The 18,664-nt window shown below is 40.4% G+C and overlaps 1 protein-coding gene across 3 annotated transcripts; it reads right to left on the minus strand.

The window, feature by feature from the left end:
• Window positions 1-79: 79 nt before the first annotated feature.
• On the minus strand, window positions 80-13,292 carry AGR2 (anterior gradient 2, protein disulphide isomerase family member). 3 transcript variants are annotated; one of them, XM_006057033.4, is made up of 8 exons: window positions 13,232-13,292; window positions 10,175-10,320; window positions 9,851-9,914; window positions 9,680-9,732; window positions 8,341-8,414; window positions 5,639-5,702; window positions 2,576-2,659; window positions 80-380 (listed from the first exon to the last, which is right to left on the minus strand). In XM_006057033.4, the coding sequence occupies exons 2-8, from the start codon at window positions 10,311-10,313 to the stop codon at window positions 331-333; spliced, it is 528 nt and encodes a 175-aa protein (XP_006057095.1). In that variant the 5' UTR covers window positions 10,314-10,320; window positions 13,232-13,292; the 3' UTR covers window positions 80-330. The 3 variants fall into 3 exon arrangements, with proteins under 3 accessions (XP_006057095.1, XP_006057094.1, XP_006057096.1); XM_006057032.4 differs by having other exon boundaries at window positions 13,214-13,291; XM_006057034.4 differs by lacking the exon at window positions 13,232-13,292 and adding an exon at window positions 13,003-13,141.
• Window positions 13,293-18,664: the final 5,372 nt, after the last annotated feature.

Below are 18,664 nucleotides of genomic sequence, written 5' to 3' on the forward strand. Positions count from 1 at the left end.
GAACATTTTGTGTTTAAAAATCCTATTTGGTGAGTAAACCAAATAGCTTTTCGTGAAAGACCAGGTTGGGAAAAAAATGAACAGTTTGAACACCCCCTAAAAGGATTTATTTTTTTAAAAATCACGGCTCACTATGGAAGCATATGATATTATTTTCATACATGTATATGTAAAACCAATTAAAAAAAAAAGCTGTTGTAACATGAAACCATCATCTAATCAGTAGGTTCATCAGTGCTTCAGCCTTCTCCATGGTTTTTCAAAACCTCCTCTGGTTCCCAGTCTCTAGGCCTAACACAAAGGGAGGATCTTGCAGATTTTGTATTTTCTCTACAGTTCAGTCTTCAGCAACTTGAGAGCTTTCTTCATGTTGTCAAGCACTAATAGAGGAAAAAGTTACAGGAGGCAACACATCATCAGAATTATATTAATAGTTATAGTTTATCCCCAAACTCTAGTATTCTATTTCTTGTTTAATAGATGCTGTTTTTTTAATTAATTAATTAATTTATAATAGGTGCTGTTTTATCATAGGATGAATAGTTGGTAATCTTGTAAATTTTTTCTAAAAGTACGTGAAATGGCTTTCATTATAATCCAGATCTCTTCCAATGTTTATTAAATTCCTTTTCTACAAGGCATGGTGATATTACCTGTGCAGAATACCTGCCTTTAAGGAGCCCAAAGTTAAGACTTAATAGGTTTTAAGCTTTGGAGAAAGCGATGGCAACCCACTCCAGTACTCTTGCCTGGAAAATCCCATGGACAGAGGAGCCTGGTGGGCTGCAGTCCATGGAGTCGCTAAGAGTCAGGCATGACTGAGCGACTTTACTTCCACTTTTCACTTTCATGCATTGGAGAAGGAAATGGCAACCCACTCCAGTGTTCTTGCCTGGAGAATCCCAGGGACAGAGGAGCCTAGTGGGCTGCCGCCTATGGGGTCGCACAGGGTCGGACATGACTGAAGTGACTTAGCAGGTTAAGCTTTATACTATTATCTCAAGAATGTTCAATACACTTGGGATGTGCATCCCCTGGTTCTCTCAGCACCCATTGGAGGCATTGCTAATGGACTGGGACGTCTTTCCTGCTGCTGGACACAACCTCACAATCCTTCCCAAAATACCGTTCTAGGTCGACGCCACCCAATAGAAAGTTCTGTGATGATGGAAAATATTCAGTGCTTGTTCATTAAGTACTTGAAATGTGGTCACTGTGTCTGTAGATTGAAATTTTTTTTAATTTTCATTTTTAACTGTGGAATAATTGCTTTATAATGTTGTGTTGGTTTCTGCCATACAACAGGGTGAATCAGCCATAAGTATACATGTGTCCCCTCCCTCTTGAGCCTTCCTTTCACCCCACACCCCAGCCCACCCCTCTCGGTTGTCACAGAACACTGAGTTGAGCTCCCTGTGTTATGCAGCAACTTCCCAATAGCTATCTGTTTTACGCATGGGAATGTTTATGTTTCCAGGCTGCTCTCTCCATTCATCCCACCCTCTCCTTCACCACTGTGTCCACAAGTCTGTTCTCTGTGACTGAGTCCTCTATTCCTGCCCTGCAAATAGGTTCATCAGTACCATTTTTCTAGATTCCATATATTTGTGTTAATATGCCATATTTGTTTTTCTCTTTCTGACTTACTTCACTGTGTGTAACAGGGTATATGTTCATCCAGCTCACTAGAACTGACTCAAATTCATTCCTTTTTATGGCTGAGTAATATACCATCATATATTTGTACCACAACTTCTTTATCCATTCATCTGTTGATGGGCATCTAGGTTGCATCCAGGTCCTAGCTATTGTAAATAGTACTACGATGAACATTGTGGTACATGTGTCTTTTTGAAATACAGTTTTCTCTTGGTGAATTTTGTTTAATTTTCATTAAAGTTACTATTAAACAGCTCCATGTGGCTAATGGCTGACAAATTGGACAATGCCAGTCTATACAGTCATTAGTCATTGAGCAAACTGATCCTTAGGACAAGCCCAGTTTTCTTCCCAGAAGTACTAATTACATGTCACAGCTAGGTACAGTCTCCCATTGAGGTTCTTCTGCTTGAGTCTCAAATTTTTTTTTTTTTTCCATTTTATGGCAACCCCAGGGGAATTCAGTATCTTGGCAACTATTTGGAACCATCTTTCCTACTGATCTTTAAAACTGAACTCAAATTCAGCTTTAATAAGCTGGACTAAATGATTTTACTTTTGTTGTTTGGGAAAAAAAATTAACAAAGCATGCAGATTATTACTATTACTCTGGTACTCTTACTATTGTACTCAGTTTTGTGGTAGAAGGAGTTATTTGTGCTGAAGAGAAATGTGAAAAGCAGGTAATATGGTCCTAGGATCCTCTTGGAGGGAAAGACACCTAATGTAAATAATTCTTCTTTGAGGTTTTAAAAAATGAGATCAAAATGAATGTGATTTGATGGAGAACACAAGACTGGACATGGTCAGACTGTTTCTCTGGAGTCTCTGAGCATGGCTTTTTTCCCCTCCCAATGTAGACTCTCTACCCATCACAACAGCAATTCTATGGATATTCCAAGGAGGTAACACTTACATAGAGCTGTGTCTGAAGGTTCATAAGCATAGAGACGGTTTGAGTATCTTCCAGTGATGTCAGCTCTAACGGTCAGGGATGGGTCTACAAAGAAAAAGCCAAAAGGAGTGAAGTATTTTGTTTCAAAGGAACCTCTTTTGCAGAGGATGCCTAAGTGTTTATTTGCATCCCATGAAAGGAACACGACATGCCCTGCTGGATGGGATTCTCCTCCATCCAGTCTGCAACTCAGCCGCCACAGCTGGCACCCAGAGCCAAACTGGGAGCATTCAGTAGCCTGGCAGTGGTATTTGTGGAAAAGGTTACAAACTCTGTTGTTCTATCTATAGCAGCCTGAAAGCAGGGTAATATACATTGTTGAAGTGGTGTTTTGTTTTTGGTGAAAGCAATGGCATTCTCTACTAAAGAATTATTTTAAACTTTTGAAATGATTAGGTTATAATTGAAATATATTACCAAGAGCAGCCTAGATAATTAGAAACACACATCAAATGATAGTTTTCCAAACCAAAGTTGTTGTTGTTTTTTTTGTTTGTTTAATGAATAGAAGAATGCAAGCTCTTAAAAGCAGCCAAGGTAAAATAATTGTGTATTGTCCTCTATGATTTTTTTTTTGTTTTATTGTTAACAAGCTGCATGTTAAAAATAGAGATTTGAGAGTCCCTTATGTATATATTCCTTTAGGTTTAAGTCTTTTTATTTTTCATGTTTGACATTCAACTTGAAGTTATCAATTAATGAGGAAAAAAAGGTATAAACAAGATACATCCAAAAGGGAGGTATTAAGATATACAGAGGCCACAGCCTTTCCTTAAGAGAGTGGTTAAAGGAGCCTGTGGTCCATTACCTGAGAATTAGATGAAGAGGACACATGAAACCCAGCCTCATGCATGCCAAGTCTGTCACTGGTACGCGATGGACAATCCCTGTCATTTCAGAATGTTGGACTGGGACCAGCAGACATAAATTACAGGAAACTGACATGTGTTTGTTCAAGAAATACTTAAGATCTACTCTTACTTCTGCCTGGTGTACACACAGGGTCTCACCTTCATAATCTATTAACGTAAGAAAAGCTTTTAAGTCTCCCAACCATTGGCTCACAATCCCTGGCTGCCCAGGGAAGTCACCTGCAAAGCGTTCAAAGACTGCCACCTGCGTCCAACCCTGTGAGATTCTAATTTAACTGGTTTGAGATGTAGCCTGGGCAACTTGATTTTTCAGAACTTCCAGGCAATTCTAATACACAGGCCTCATGGAGAATTACTGAGCTGGAAGAGCAAGCTGCCTGGGACCTGGTTCTTATGACCAGAGGAATTAGACAGGGCTTAAAATGCCCTTGGGCTTCCCTGGTGGCTCAGACAGTAAAGAATCCACCTGCAATTTGGGAGACTTGGGTTCCGGCCCTGGGTTGGGAAGATCCCCTGCAGAAGGGCATGGCAACCCACTCCAGTATTCTTGCCTGGAGAATCCCATGGACAGAGGAGCCTGGTGGGCTATAGCCCATGGGGTCACAAAGAGTTGGACACGACTGAACGACTAAGCACAGCACAGCAAACTGCCCTTAAGAGGCGCACTGAAGAGCATTTCTGCACAGGCTGTGGCTTGATAACCTCTAAAGGCCCTTTCAGTGTAAGGATTCTAAATCTTCTAAATCCTAACAAGACCAAATCTGTAAGATTAGCCCTGGGTCAACCTTGCTCCTTTCCTCCCTTCACTTTTTCTCTCTATTTTGTAGGTTAGTGTGAACATGGATGAATTACACTTGGTCAGCTTCCCTGGTGGCTCAGAGGTTAAAGTGTCTGTCTGCTATACGGGAGAACCGGGTTCGATCCCTGGGTCAGGAAGATCCCCTGGAGAAGGAAATGGCAACCCATTCCAGGATTCTTGCCTGGAGAATCCCGTGGACAGAGAAGCCTGGTGGGCTACAGTCCATGGGGTCGTAAAGAGTCAGACACGACTGAGCGACCTCACTTACTTACTCACTTAGAGTGAGGTGTGCTATATGATGAATTTAATTACGGATTTTTTTTTCCATTTTTTTTTCAGTATCGCCTTGATCAAAGTGAAAGTGTTAGTTGCTTAGTTGTGTCTGACTCTTGGCAATCCCATGGACTGCAGCCTGCCAGGCTCCTCTGTCCATGAGATTCTCCAGTCAAGAATACTGGAGTGGGTGGCCATTTGCTTCTCCAGCGGATCTTTCTGACCCAGGGATCAAACCCAGGTCTCCCACGTTGCAGGCAGATTCTTTATCATATGAGCCACTTTGATCAAAGCTCAACTCAATTCATTTGTTCAGTCATTTAACAAATATTTACTGTAAGCCTACCACAGGGTCATTCTGAAAATATGATGATGAGCAGAAAAAGATCTAGTCTTTGCCACTTGGGGGTCAATAATTATTCAACAATCACCCAGTAAATGCAAAAGTATAACTGAGGAAAGAGTGACCATTGAGAGGAACATGGTGCTAACAAGAACACATCATGGGCTTTGAGCAGGTCTGTGAATGACAGTGGTTAGCCAGGTGGCCTGGGGATACTGAGTCAGGGTGGGGGCGGGCAGGAAACGGCACAGGTAAAGTACCAGTGGCAGGAAGGAACATGGCTCCTTTGATTTTTTTTTTTTCTTTCAGCTCCTATTCATAACACACCTAAAAATAATGATCAAAAGCATCAGAAAGAAAAATCCAGCACACAAAACAGAAGGAAGCCTGATTAAATATTTACAGGCATGATATAATTCGGGGAAATACATTTAAACAATGAATAGGGTACTTCCATCTCAGGTGTTCTTATGGCAGAAAATGAGAAGTTCAAATTAGCAGATGAAAAAAATGTCATGTATGAAAATAGGTAGAAGCTTGCATTTTCTAATGAAAATAGTTTGTGAAACTGAAAGTTAACAGCTGGCCCACCACCCTCCACCGCCCGCCACCCCAGCTTTGTCATTTCCTTGGCTGTGGCGAAACAACAGGTGAGGGTGTGCAGGACAGAGGAAAAGGTGTGGCAGTGTTTGTGTAGGGTTCAGAGTGTGCTTTATCGCATTGTCACTTTTACTTACCAACAAACAAAATCCTGGGCACGTATTGGCCATCAGGAGAGAGGTGTTTGTCAGTTGTTTCATACTAAGGATGAAAAAAAGCAACTTTCAGTTTGTTTATCCTTCAGTTATTTTCAAACTTGTTATAAAAACATGTCCATTCCTGGACTAAGGACTTTAAAACACTATAAGGCACATCTCTAACACAGAGAGTTTATGATACAGATGTAGAAGCTAGTTACATGCATGAAATAATAAAGAAGCTAGAGGAGAATGTGATGCAGAACAGGAGGTAAAGAGCTGATGGATAAGGAGCCCCAGAATTCAATAAGGGAGAATTTGGGAGGCATATGGTGTTCAGGGAAGGCATCTTGGATGAGGTAGGAGGAAATAGATCAATGAAAAAAAAAATGGAAGTCATTTTTGGAGAAACTAAAAAACAGGATTGTCTTGAGGATTCATCTATCATTTTTTAATTCAGAACTTTATTGAGCAGTATTCTGCACTTCTCTTGAATAAATGCATGTCTGTTGGGAGACAGGGGCTTCTCAGGTGGCACTAGTGGTGCCCGTCTGCCAATGCAGGAGGCACAGGTTCAATCCCTGGGTCGGGAAGATCACTGGAGTAGGAAATGGCAACCCACTCCAGTATTCTTGCCTGGAGAATTCCGTGGACAGAGGAGCCTGGTGGGCTACAGCCCATGGAGTTGCAAAGAGTCAGACACGACTGAAGTGACTTAGCACACATTGGGAGACAGAGAAGGAGAAGGAATATTGGGGATCCAGTGGGTGAAATATTATGATGAAGGATATGCAGGCACATCGAGTGCCCAGAGTAGGACATTTAACCCTGTCTGCAGGTTCCATAGAACTTTCTGAAGTGGGTGAAGAGAAATCCTTAGAAAATGAATAGGAGCCAGTTACATAGAAGAGGAGGTCATTCTGGGCAGAGGAGCGGGGATGATGACAGAAAGGCAGGTGAAAGACCTAGCAGTTTCTATAATCAAGTATTTGGATGAGACTAAAGGGTAGGGATGGCTTTTGGATGGCTCAGTGATAAAGAATCCACCTGCAATGCAGGAGACGCAGGTTCGATCCCTGGGTTGGGAAGATCTCCTGGAGAAGGGAATGGCTACCCACTCCAGTATTCTTGCCTGGAGAATTCCATGGACAGAGGAGCTTGGTGTACAGTCCATGGGGTCAAAAAAAGTTGGGCTGAGTGACTGAGCACACATGCAAAGGGTAGGGATGCTGAGGCTGTAGTGAGAGATGATGCTAGAAAGCTCCTTCAGGGGCGGCTCGCGAGTGGCCTTGCACTTCTCACCACAGTGTTTGGATTTGCCCGTAAATAGAGAACCACTGGAGGGATGGTAGAAGAACCGTGATCCTGTTTTGGTTTTTAGAGTAATTACCCTGACAATAGTGTGGAATCAGACAGGATTTAGTTTGCAGTCAGAGAGCCACTTACTGTAAGCTAGTAAAGTGAAAAACTCTTACACTCTTAAAACAGCGGTCCTGGATTTACAGGGAAGTGACCAATAGTAAGACTATTTCCAAGTCAGAACCATAGGCCTTCATGACTGCCAGAGAGTCAAGTCTAGAATAGCACTCTAACGGAGTAGGGAATGGAGAAAAAAGAGCTTTTTGAAAACCTGTTATGTTGATAAATTCAGTGTTGAACATATCAAGTTAAAGCTGATTGCAAGATTTCTGAAATTTGGTTGTGGACACAGATTGGAAGCTGTTGTGTATTCGAGGAAGACGGAATTACCAGTGAGCAGGTCTGGATGAAATTGTCCATAGAGAATATAAAATATGAAAAGAGAAGTAGGTTGAATAGAGATCAGGAAGTCACTTATATTAAGGGGTAAATGGAGAAACAGGAGCCTGTGGAAGGAGGTGAAGAAGAACGGCTGGTGTGGATGCTCCTTGAAGAAGCCCACCTGTCAACCCAGAAAGAGGAGAGAGAGAGAGAAGCCCCGGGGACACAGGGTTACGAAAGAGTTTTCTGAGTTGTTTACTGATCGCTTGCCTTTGAAACAGAAGTGGATCCTGTTTCTACACCGAATAGAACTTATAAAAACAGAAAGCTTTACCATGAAGAGAGGTGGTGATGGCCAATTAGGATAGGGAAGCATTGGCCCACAGCATTCATGAAGTGATTAGATTTGGCCACCCAGAAAGCTGTCTCTTCCAGAGAGAGAGAGGGCACAGGGAGTAAGAATGGGTGGAGAGCAGCCAGGACTGCAGGGGAAAGGGGCACAGCAAGGAATTGGTAAATGACAAAAACTTCCCACTTATTACAGCAACAAAGAAATCCCGGACCACAGGAGAGTGTTATTCAGACAGTTTAAAATTATTAGTCACTAAACAAAATCCCTGAGTTGGAAGATTACCTGGAGAAAGAAATGGCAACTACTCCAGTATTCTTGTCTGGGAAATTCCATGGACAGAGGAGCCTAGCAGGCTACAGTCCATGGGGTGGCAGAGTCGGACACGACTGAGCAACTGGGCACGGATGTGACCACATATATGTGCACATATATAAACAAAAATGTAGACATGAAAGATAGATGCAAAGGAAAATCTCTTCTCTCTGTAGTCTATGAGATGTGGTATTCGGAACAGATCCCTGTTAAAGTAGTATGATTAAGACATAGGAAAAAGGAACCATCCATTTCAAATACTGAGAGAAATGGTAGGGAGGATGAAGAGCTAACTTACAACTAGATTGAGGAGGACAAACTGCTCTGCCAATCTCTGGATTTCTTTATTTTCAGCAAATGCCTTCTTTAAAGCTATAATGCAAAGAAAAATAGTTAAGCATTCATCTCATCACCAGGTAAAACCATTGTTCTCTGTTAGATTTTAAACTGAACTGTATTTTTAATACAGTATCGAACCCCACCCTTTCTGCAAATGATTAACAAAGAAATATCTAGACTATTGACCAGCTTTGTTTCTACTGCTCAGTCAATCATTCATCTCTTAATTTTTTTTTTTTTTAACCCGTGTTTACTGAGTGGTTACTATGTGGCAAGACTGTTTCATGTACTGGGAATAGAGCAGTGGGAAGAAAATAAAATGTGCTTTCTTCATAGGACTGAAATGCTTGTGTAGGAGACAGATCATAAACAAGCAGGTAGTTTTAGGTGGAGATAAGCACTTTGAAGAAAAATAAAGCAAAGCAAGAGGTTTAAAAGCTATAGAGTGTTCAGAGTAGACTTCTTTGAGGAAATGATATTGAAGTGAGAGGCTGATGCATTCAAAGATATTAGGGATGCATCCTAGGGTAGCCAGGTAGGTGCCTGTCACAGATCTAGGCAAGATCTCATCTAGGTTTAGACCAGGGCAGTAGCAGTAAGGTAGTAGGAAGTGGCTGCATTTGGGAAGCAGCTATGTAATATATGGGGCCCAGTGCCTGTCTCAGAGGTAAAGAATCCACCTGCAATGCAGGAGACTTGGGTTTGATCCCTGGGTTGGAAAGATCCCCCTGAAGAAGGAAATGGTAACCTACTCCAGTATTCTTGCCTGGGAAATCCCACGGACAAAGGAGCCTGGCAGGCTACAGTCCATGGGGTCACAAGAGTCAGACAGCAACTAAATCACCATCATCAGTGCCAAATGAAAATATGGAGCCCTTTGTTCAAAAATTACTATGACTTTTAAGATGGCAACAGCTGATCTTTACAACAAGCACAGGAGCCTTCGAAGCACTGTGTCCTGTGTCACTGCGCAGGTGGTGTGTGCAGGAGGCTTGTGCTGGCCTTTGGACATACTGTGAAGGTAAAGCTGTGGTATTTGTTGATGTATTGAATGTGGGATAAAAGACAAAGCAAGACGTCAGGGATGAATTCTAGAGCTGGTGTTTTCAAACTGTGAGCCAATGGTTATCACAAAATGTGGAAATATTTGAAGTTACTTCAAAATATGTGTGTACTACATAAAATATTCTTTTTAATTCAACTGTGCTGGGTGCTAAGGGTATAAAGATGAGAGATCTGGACCCTCCCCCTAAAGCTATAAACCTATAAAGGAAATTATATTTAGAAGTATAAATTACCTTGACTGTGTGGACATTCATCCAAGTGGTGAATAATCATCAAGGGTTTATTGCTTCAAGAGACAAAGAGATATAGGATCATGTTTAATGAGTAGGATTTTGTGGGTCACTAAAGATCGCTAGATGGCTCTCTTGAGAGCTTTGAGAGAGTTCCCTAAAGCTTGTCTTTACCTTGTCTTGGATTTGTATAAAGCTTCTTCATATGTCTGGGTCCAGATGAGTTGGTCCCCCCAACCTAGAACAAAAAAACCCAGTGTATCTAAAATTGTTATGTTTTCAGACCCAGAGCTGTTGAAAAACAGTTATAAAACGGGGATCATTATATACTTGATACTAAAGAAGAGCAAAAACCTCCAGAGAAAACAGAAATAATGGTAAACTTTGATAAATGTAGAATGAACACGTACAAAAATATGTTCACACAGATCTCAGCTCTGAGAGTTAAATCCTTCCCAATTAAGTATAATAGGAGACCAAAGAGAATGTGACTCCTACCTCTGGAGAGGGTCTGGGGCAGTTTGAGTTGAGAGTCCTTCGTGTCCTTCTTAGCTCCTGGTTTGACTGTGGTGTCTTTGGCCAGAGTGTAGGAGAGGGCCACCAGCAGCAGGAATGCTGACACTGGAATCTTCTCCATGGCAAATCTGATATGGAAAACAAATTAGCAAGAAGCCAGTAAAACAAAAAGAAATTAGCAGTTTTTCAAAATCTTTAGATTGCAACACAACTGTGGAACACAACAAGAATTGAGGCTTAGATGGGATTGAACACATGCAATTGGAGTGAAAAATACCTTCCACAGAACTTTCCTAAGAATGCATAGTATAAATTTCTATCTATCCACCTCTATATAAGATCTGTATATAAAAAAATTATACTGATGAAGATCTCCATAGAAATATACAATGTAGAAATAGATACAGATATATTTTAAGAAAATAAGGAGATAGATGTATATATTCTTATAGATAAGGGAATTTGCTTTTAAATTTTATATTTTTCTAAAAAACTTCATAGTAGAAGACACCTTAGGGGTTATATCCTCTTTCCCCACCTCCCCAGTGTCTCATTTTGTAGATGAAGAATCTGAAATTCAGAGAAATGAAGACCAATGAGATGGGCATAGAACCAAGGCTGTTGGATCTTGCCATTTTGCAGTGCTGGCTCCCATTTTCCCATTTGGAAAAAGTTGCCCTAAACATACATATTTCTTTAACATTTTGTTAAAATGGGGACACTGCCATTGAAAAATAAGATCCGAGTGAAATGATTTATTTCATTTAGAAACTGCCAACTTTATCTTTTAACTAAAGGCTTGCGCACACACACAGCTCTCTCCCTAAGTGTAACATTTGCTCAAACTCTAGATATATTGGTTCTGAACTGGTTAAAATATATCAGTGGAACTTTCTTCCAGTGAATTAATTGTTTGACCCTTAGTGTGGGCCTGTATAGGTAGGTGGTTGTGCACAAAATATTTCTGTTTTATCCCATAAAATATTCTATGGGACTCATCACGCAGAGAGACCAACCTTGTGAATGTCTCTGTTCATTTTTTTTTCTTTCCAGTATTCCAAATTTAAATATCAGGAAATGTACTATTTCAAAGCAGATGCTTTTGAATGGGAAAGAGAAATAGCAAGGTAAGGTCCATGAGTGAGTGAGGAAGTAAGCGAGTTAGCAAAGTGAATTGCACTAGAGAATCACTAGGGCTATCCAGGGACCATGACATGCAAAGCTGGAGACTTGGGATGCTAGTAAAGCCAAAGACTGAAATTGATTAAAAAGAGACACCTAACTCTAATATTGGTGTGTTCCAAATTAAATGAACTCTGCAAAAGAAACCGGATGGACCATCAATGTTCAGTGTTTTTAAAGGGTAAATTTTCTCATATTCTGATAGCTTGAGGGAAAACCTGTGTTAAGCATTGTAGTTTAGTCGTGATGTCATGTCCCACTCTTTTGAGACCCCTTGGACTGTAGCCTGCTAGGCTCCTCTGACCATGGAATTTCCCAGGCAAGAATACTGGAGTGAGTTGCCATTTCCTTCTCCAGGGGATCTTCCCAACCCAGGGATTGAACCCACATCTCCTGCATTGACAGGTGGATTCTTTATCATTGAGCCACCTGGGGAAGCCCTTGTGAAGCATTAGCCAAGTTAAAAAAAAAAAAAAGGCATTGCTAAGTTACCAAATCCAGATGATGCCTTGTATTAATCTGACCAATTATTGTCTATGTCATAGTATGTAGTAGCCAGGCAATGTCTCACAAAAAAAGACATAAGCAAAAAGCAGGGATATACTGTCTTCATTTTCTATATTCATAAAGATACAGAAATGCCAGTAACAATTTTTGTATCCAGTATTTTGCACAAGCACCCCAACTGTGCTACAATTCTTCTAGCCTTTTTGTTACAAAGACTTCTTTTTCATGTGAACAACACTAAAAACCAAGAACCCTTATGTGAGAATAATTACACTATTCAGGATTATGGTTGATTCAGAAAATATCATGCAAGTAATGACTTGAAATTTATTGACAAACGTTTGACTTTATATTTTACGTATGGCAACAAATGTATATTAGCAAAAATAGTAGTAAACAGGTGGTAAGTATTTATGTAATCCACTGACAATTCTTGTTGCGCAAGTAGCCATTAGGACCTCCTGTTATAGCTTTGAAGCTTTCAGATTGGAACTATTGATACCTTATACATGTTTTATGGCAGGGTGACTCAAGGGAGCCGAATATAACTCCTGCTGTACAAACAGGATTTTCTGAGATTCACTGTACTGTTTTCAACACATCAATTTTTAGTCCTGAATTGACTGTAATCTGCATATTGCATATATAAACCACCTCAAAACAGAAAGCTAACCATGGAGGACACTGATAATTTGGAGACACACACACTATGAAACGAGCACTTTTCACTGGTCATTATATCTCTTCTTCATCAATGAATGCCTTGCAGGAGGTTTCAGTGTCCTTGTTCATAAGGAAAGTAACCAGATCTCTCCTTTTACATTCTGTCTTATGAATTTAAAGACTGAATAAGCAATAAGGATATCTTTATATCAGACACAGAAGGAAAGCTATTTCCTGATTTGCAATAATATTCTGATCTGTAATCCCCAGCAGCCAATCTGAGCTGACGTTGCACAGTCCTGTGGGTCTTTGCTTTGCCAGTAAGAAAGAAACAAGCATTAGATGGTGATCAGGGCTCAGTAACCAAGACAGGAGACCCTGGGCTGTGTGTCAGGCTTGAAAACTCCAGGAGTTGGCTCACTCTTAAGCCTCTCGTTTTCTGGGGGAGAAAGCATTACCTTGAATCAGCTCAGGAACATCGCTTCACAGAGAGGTTCCAGGAAGCCTCTGGTGGAAATTCCATCAATTCCCTCTCCAAATCCCATTTTGCTGTTCCCGGAACTGCCCCGCACTCCTCTGCCTGTGGATTGCCTACACCTTTACATGGTAACCAGAGGCCAAAGCTCATTCTAACAGGTGCCCGTCTAACAATGCTGTCAGGAGCCTTACCTGGATCTCCCCACCCACCTGTCTGTGTGAGCCAGGCGGCCTCAATGCAGTCCAAGCTTCCTAGTATGCTGGCTCAGCCCACGCCTCTATTTATGCACCTGAGCACACCTCAATCCCACCCACTAATCCTGTATTCACACGGTGCAGACTCTGAAATGAACTTTTCTTTCCCCAGGTCTTCCCGGGGCTAAAGAGTTCCCTATTTTTTAAAATAATGTTGCAGAGGGAGTACCTTTCAGTATGCATGCCTTTAACTCTTTGTGAAAGCATATTGTTAAGAGATTTGAGAAAGGTGGGCAGAGTGCCAAATCCAGGTATGGTTTAAATGAAGACATTTGATTTGCCTGAAGGCTGATTTGTCTTTATGTGATTGGATGGAATTTGTGGTTTGTAGAATTTTTTTTTTTTCTCTCTCTCGGGCAGATTGCCTCTATTTAGTTAGAAACACACAAGAGATGATTCACAGTTCTAACCCCTACACTCATATAAGGTGCTGTCCTCCATTATGATATAAATGATTTCACACAATGTACTTCCTTTTCTTGGCAAACAAAATGTGTATTCACTGTAGGTATGAAAGTAATCCAAACCAAGAATTCCTATAATATATTAAAACTAAGGAAGTTATTGAAAAAAAGATATCCTAACACTGAGTTTTTATTAATCATCTTGCAGGAACTCCCCTCCAAAGAATTCAAAGGTATTTCGCAGATATTCTCTCATTCAATGGCAAACTTTACTGCTAGGCAAAGCAGGAAGCTATTTCCATCATTTTTCAGACCTATAAACTAAGATGTGCAATTACTTTCTCATTTAAATTTATGCAATAATTCACTCAACATTTTAAGACTGGACTTGGGTTTTCTGTAAAAAAAAATTTAATCCTGTGAAAACTATGTGTAATCCTTAAAAGTTCAGAACAGAAAAATCTTTAACAACAGAAAATTAGCTAATGAGATGCAAGCCCTATAAAAATAAAATTTGAAATGAGTTGAGATCATACTATTTCAAAATATTTTCAAGTAGGTTAATTTTTTGATAAAGCCTGAGTTTCTATGGGCAAAATAGGAAGTGATTTCAAAAATGGTGAGTTTTCATTTGAAATTAATTCACAGAAATAATTTCTTTAGGAATTTGAATAAAAATAATGATTTGAACTCAACTTTGAAAACCAGTAAAACTTTTATATGGGCTTCCCAGGTGGCTCAGTGAAAGAGAATCTGCCTGTCAATGCAGGAGACACAGGAGACACGGGTTCAATCCCTGGGTCAGGAAGATCCCCTGGAGGAGGAAATGGCAACCCACTCTAGTATTCTTGCCTGAAAAATCCCATGGAAGAGGAGCCTGGCAGTCTGCAGTCTATGGGGTTGCAAAGAGTTGGACACACTTGAGCACCCACTTCACCAACTATTCATTGAGCCTGATTATGTAGCAAACACTATGCCTGACATTAAAGATAGGTTTCAGACATGGTCAGTTATGGAGGTAGACAGACACATCCATGGACATTTGCAATTCAGGATGGTAAGCCATACCATGGGAAAACAAAGACATTGAATACATTACCTCTGCTGTAAGGTTATTAATGATCTGATTGAAGAGTTAAGATTAACCCACACTAAAAATTAATCATCTGCATGAGAAGAACATGCCATAATGGATGGGTAGAAGACCCTGATGCTGAGAAAGATTGAGGGCAAGAGGAGTAGGGGGTGACAGAGGATGAGATGATTGGATGGCATCAGTGACTCAATGGACATGAGTTTGAGCAATTCCAGGAGATGGTGAAAGACAGGGAAGCCTAGCATGCTGCAGTCCATGGGGTCACAAAGAGTCCAACACGAGTGAGCGACTGAACAACAAGTGGTATAGGTATCAGCTGTTATTATTTTTCAGAGGAAATAGAGATTGCTAGTCATGAAAATGCTCAGGTTGATGCTAGACAGCAAGGTTTCCAGATGGAGACAATGATAAAGAATTTCCAAAATATGTTTGTTGGATATTTAGTGGAACCACCCCTGGCTAGAGTCAGATACATCTGGGCAACTCATAAACAATAGGTTTGAAAAGTTGTTTGGGGGCTATTTGATTTATCCGGGACCTTGAATACCGTTTTAAGGAGTTTAGACTTCATCCTCAAGAGGAAGTGTCCTGCGATGGAGAAGGGGGCATTTTGTAGATTGACCCTTGGTTTGAGTTCAAATTTAGTGTGATGACTACTACATGCACTTCTAACTCCTGCAAATTACCTAACCTCTCTGTACTTGAGCCGTCTTCCTTGTGAAGTGGAAACAGTAAGACTCACTTGATAGGATCTGTGGAATGTTATATAAAATAATTGAGAAAAAATATTTAGAATGGTCCATAGCACATAGTAAGCACTGGAATATACTATCGATGATACAGAACTTGCTTCTCTATGAAAGTCACTTAGCTGAATGGGGGCTTTTGTGTACAAATACAATTGTTTCCCATTTCTTGGGGTTTAACTGATACTGTATTAAAAGTAAAATGTAAACACCTAGTTCTTCCTAGATCTAAAAGTTTGTTTAAAAATATACAAATTTTGTTTATTTGTATAAAGTATACAAAAATAATTTGGTTTTGAATAGAGAAGTTTGGCTGGAGAAGGAAATGGTGGCCCACTCCAGTATTCTTGCCTGATTCAGGCAAGAATCAGGAAGTTTCCTGCCAGAGGAACCTGGCAGGCTATATAGTCCATGGGGTTACAAAGAGTCGAACACGACTGAAGCGACCGAGCACAGAGAAGTTTGGCATAAAATTCAAAATCTATTTTAATTTCTTTTTTATTATAGTAAGAAAAAAAATCACATGAAATATAGCTATCCTCTTAATCAACGAAGTGTACAAGACGATATTTTAAACTATAAGCATAATGCTGTAATCAGATATCTAGAACTGGTTTCTTTTTTAAAAGAATTTTATTTGCTTAGGCAATGGCAACCCACTCCAGTACTCTTGCCTGGAAAATCCCATGGGCAGAGGAGCCTGGTGGGCTGCAGTCCATGGGGTCGCTAAGAGTGGACAGACTGAGCGACTTCACTTTCACTTTTCACTTTCATGCATTGGAGAAGGAAATGGCAACCCACTCCAGTGTTCTTGCCTGAAGAATCCCAGGGACGGGGGAGCCTGGTGGGCTGCCATCTATGGGGTCACACAGAGTCGGACGTGACTAAAGCGACTTAGCAGCAGCAGCAGCAGCAGGCTGCTCTGGGTCTTTGTTGCTCTGAGTGGGCTTTCTCTAGTTGCTGTGAGGAGGGGTTATTTTGTTGCAGTGTGTGGGCTTCTCATTGCCACGGCTTCTCTTGTAGAGCACAGGCTCTGGGGTGCTCTCGCGGGCTCAGTGGTTGCAGCTTCTGGGCTCTAGAGCACAGGCTCAGTAGTTGTGGTGAACAGGCTGAGTTGTGCATGTGGCACGTGAAAGTGTCTGGGACGAGGGATAGAACCTGTGTCCCCTGCATTGGCAGGCCGATTCTTATCTACTGCACCATCAGGGAAGTCCTAGAACTTGTTTCTTGCTGTTTAAGTAAAATAAGTATCATCAAATTAAACTGACCTAAATCAGACAGATTACATTTCAATAGGCTAAATTTGATGTATGAAATAGCCCCTTTTACAAATTTCTTTAATGAAATTCTTCTTTTAACCTACATTTACAAATTTAATACTGCTGCTGCTGCTACTGCTGCTAAGTTGCTTCAGTCGTGTCCGACTCTGTGCGACCCCATAGACCGCAGCCCACCAGGCTCCCCATCCCTGGGATTCTCTAGGCAAGAATACTGGAGTGGGTTGCCATTTCCTTCTCCAATGCATGAAAGTGAAAAGTGAAAGTGAAGTCTCTCAGTTGTGTCTGACTCTTAGCGACCCCATGGACTGCAGCCCACCAGGCTCCTCTGCCCATGGGATTTTCCAGGCCAGAGTTAATACTTGTATATCTAATTCTTTTAAACATTTAAAATGTTCAACAGGGTACATTTGCCAACATAAATACCCAAACTTTTCTAAGCACTTTAGCAATTCTTGTAAATATTACCAATTAAAGTTACTGATTAGCAATTCAGGTTATATTAATCTTACAAATATTTCTCACAGCCAAATACATTATAATTCTAAATTAAAAATCCTAATTCTAGTCACATTCTTAATTATAGTCACAGACCAATATTCAGCTTCTCTAAAAGAGGTTTCTGTTATATCATACAAGCACTTCACTAACAAACACATAAAGGTTTTTCCAATATTTTTAAAACTTATTCTTCAGCTTCACCTGGAAGTCTTAATACTACAGATTTGAGTTACTTCATCAGTTATAGATTTGAATTACTTCATCCTTTACTTCATCAATAGAAACTTTTTTTCTATTCCTTCTAGGGACTAGTGAAGAGGAAGCAGATTTACCTCTAGGTTGGACCTATTTCCTGAGTCTAGAATTAGGGACTCTGATATGGATCAAAGACTGTGACCCAATCATTGATATATTTGATGTTTTAGATACAATTAGATGTATCTCAAGGGAAAGTGTAGAGAGGAAGACTCATTACCAAACCTTGGTAATTTTTATCCATTTAGGAGGATGAGGAAAAGAAGTGCTTTTAAAGCACAAGAAAGAATCTCTTTGTATGAAGTCGTACATTTCCAGGACCGCACCATTTCCTGAATCCAGGGTTAGTAGTAACTGCAGAGCACAAAATAACAACCAGCATCAAATGCAGGTTGGTAGGGCTTAGAACCGGAGAAGAGAAGCAGCTGAATGGTTTCTAGAGCTCTCTGACATGTAGCCAAGACACTTGTAGAATACACTTGATTGTATAAAAATCAATTGCCTTCAATCAAAATTCATGAATGGCACTTGGGTGGAAGTAATGACAAGCCAAATTATCTTTTGTTTATGTTAAGCAGCTATGTATTACTTTCTTGGGTCATGAGTAAAGTGACTATATTCTCAGTTTGCCCAGAAAATTCTCAGGTTAAGCCTGTTGTTGAGCATATTAACTGAGAACATCCCCCTTTACTTTAAGAAGTCTGGTGATTTGGGCAATAAATTACATAGCCTAGATGATGAACTCTACCAATGTTCTCTGTAGGAAAATAATTGCTTATACACATATAATTTTACGTGGCTCAGATAGTAAAGAATCTGCTTGCAATGCAAGATACCTGGGTTAGGAAGATCTGTTGGAGAAGGGAATGACAACCCACTCAGTATTCTTGCTTGGAGAATCACATGGACAGAGAAGCTTGGCAGTTCACAGTCCATGGGATCTCAAAGAGTTTGGACATGACTGAGTGACTAACAGAGGTCTCATTTATATACTGAACTTAATCAGAGGACCCCTTTGTGGGACCCATAGACTAAGGTTAAAAACAATATTGCTCGAATGTTCAAGCTTTTAAGTGTAGCCATTTCAAGGACCCACAGCTTTAGAATTT

The sequence above is a fragment of the Bubalus bubalis genome, chromosome 8, assembly GCF_019923935.1.
Source record: "Bubalus bubalis isolate 160015118507 breed Murrah chromosome 8, NDDB_SH_1, whole genome shotgun sequence".
NCBI lineage: Eukaryota > Metazoa > Chordata > Mammalia > Artiodactyla > Bovidae > Bubalus > Bubalus bubalis.

Coding starts and splice junctions, on each gene's coding strand:
- AGR2 (XM_006057033.4), bottom strand. CDS start 10,313: ATGGAGAAGATTCCAGTGTCAGCATTCCTGCTGCTGGTGGCCCTCTCC. Junction 8,415..9,679: donor TGAATGTCCACACAGTCAAG/GTAATTTATACT, acceptor TTTGCATTATAG/CTTTAAAGAAGGCATTTGCT. Junction 5,703..8,340: donor TTGTCCTCCTCAATCTAGTT/GTAAGTTAGCTC, acceptor TTTCATCCTTAG/TATGAAACAACTGACAAACA.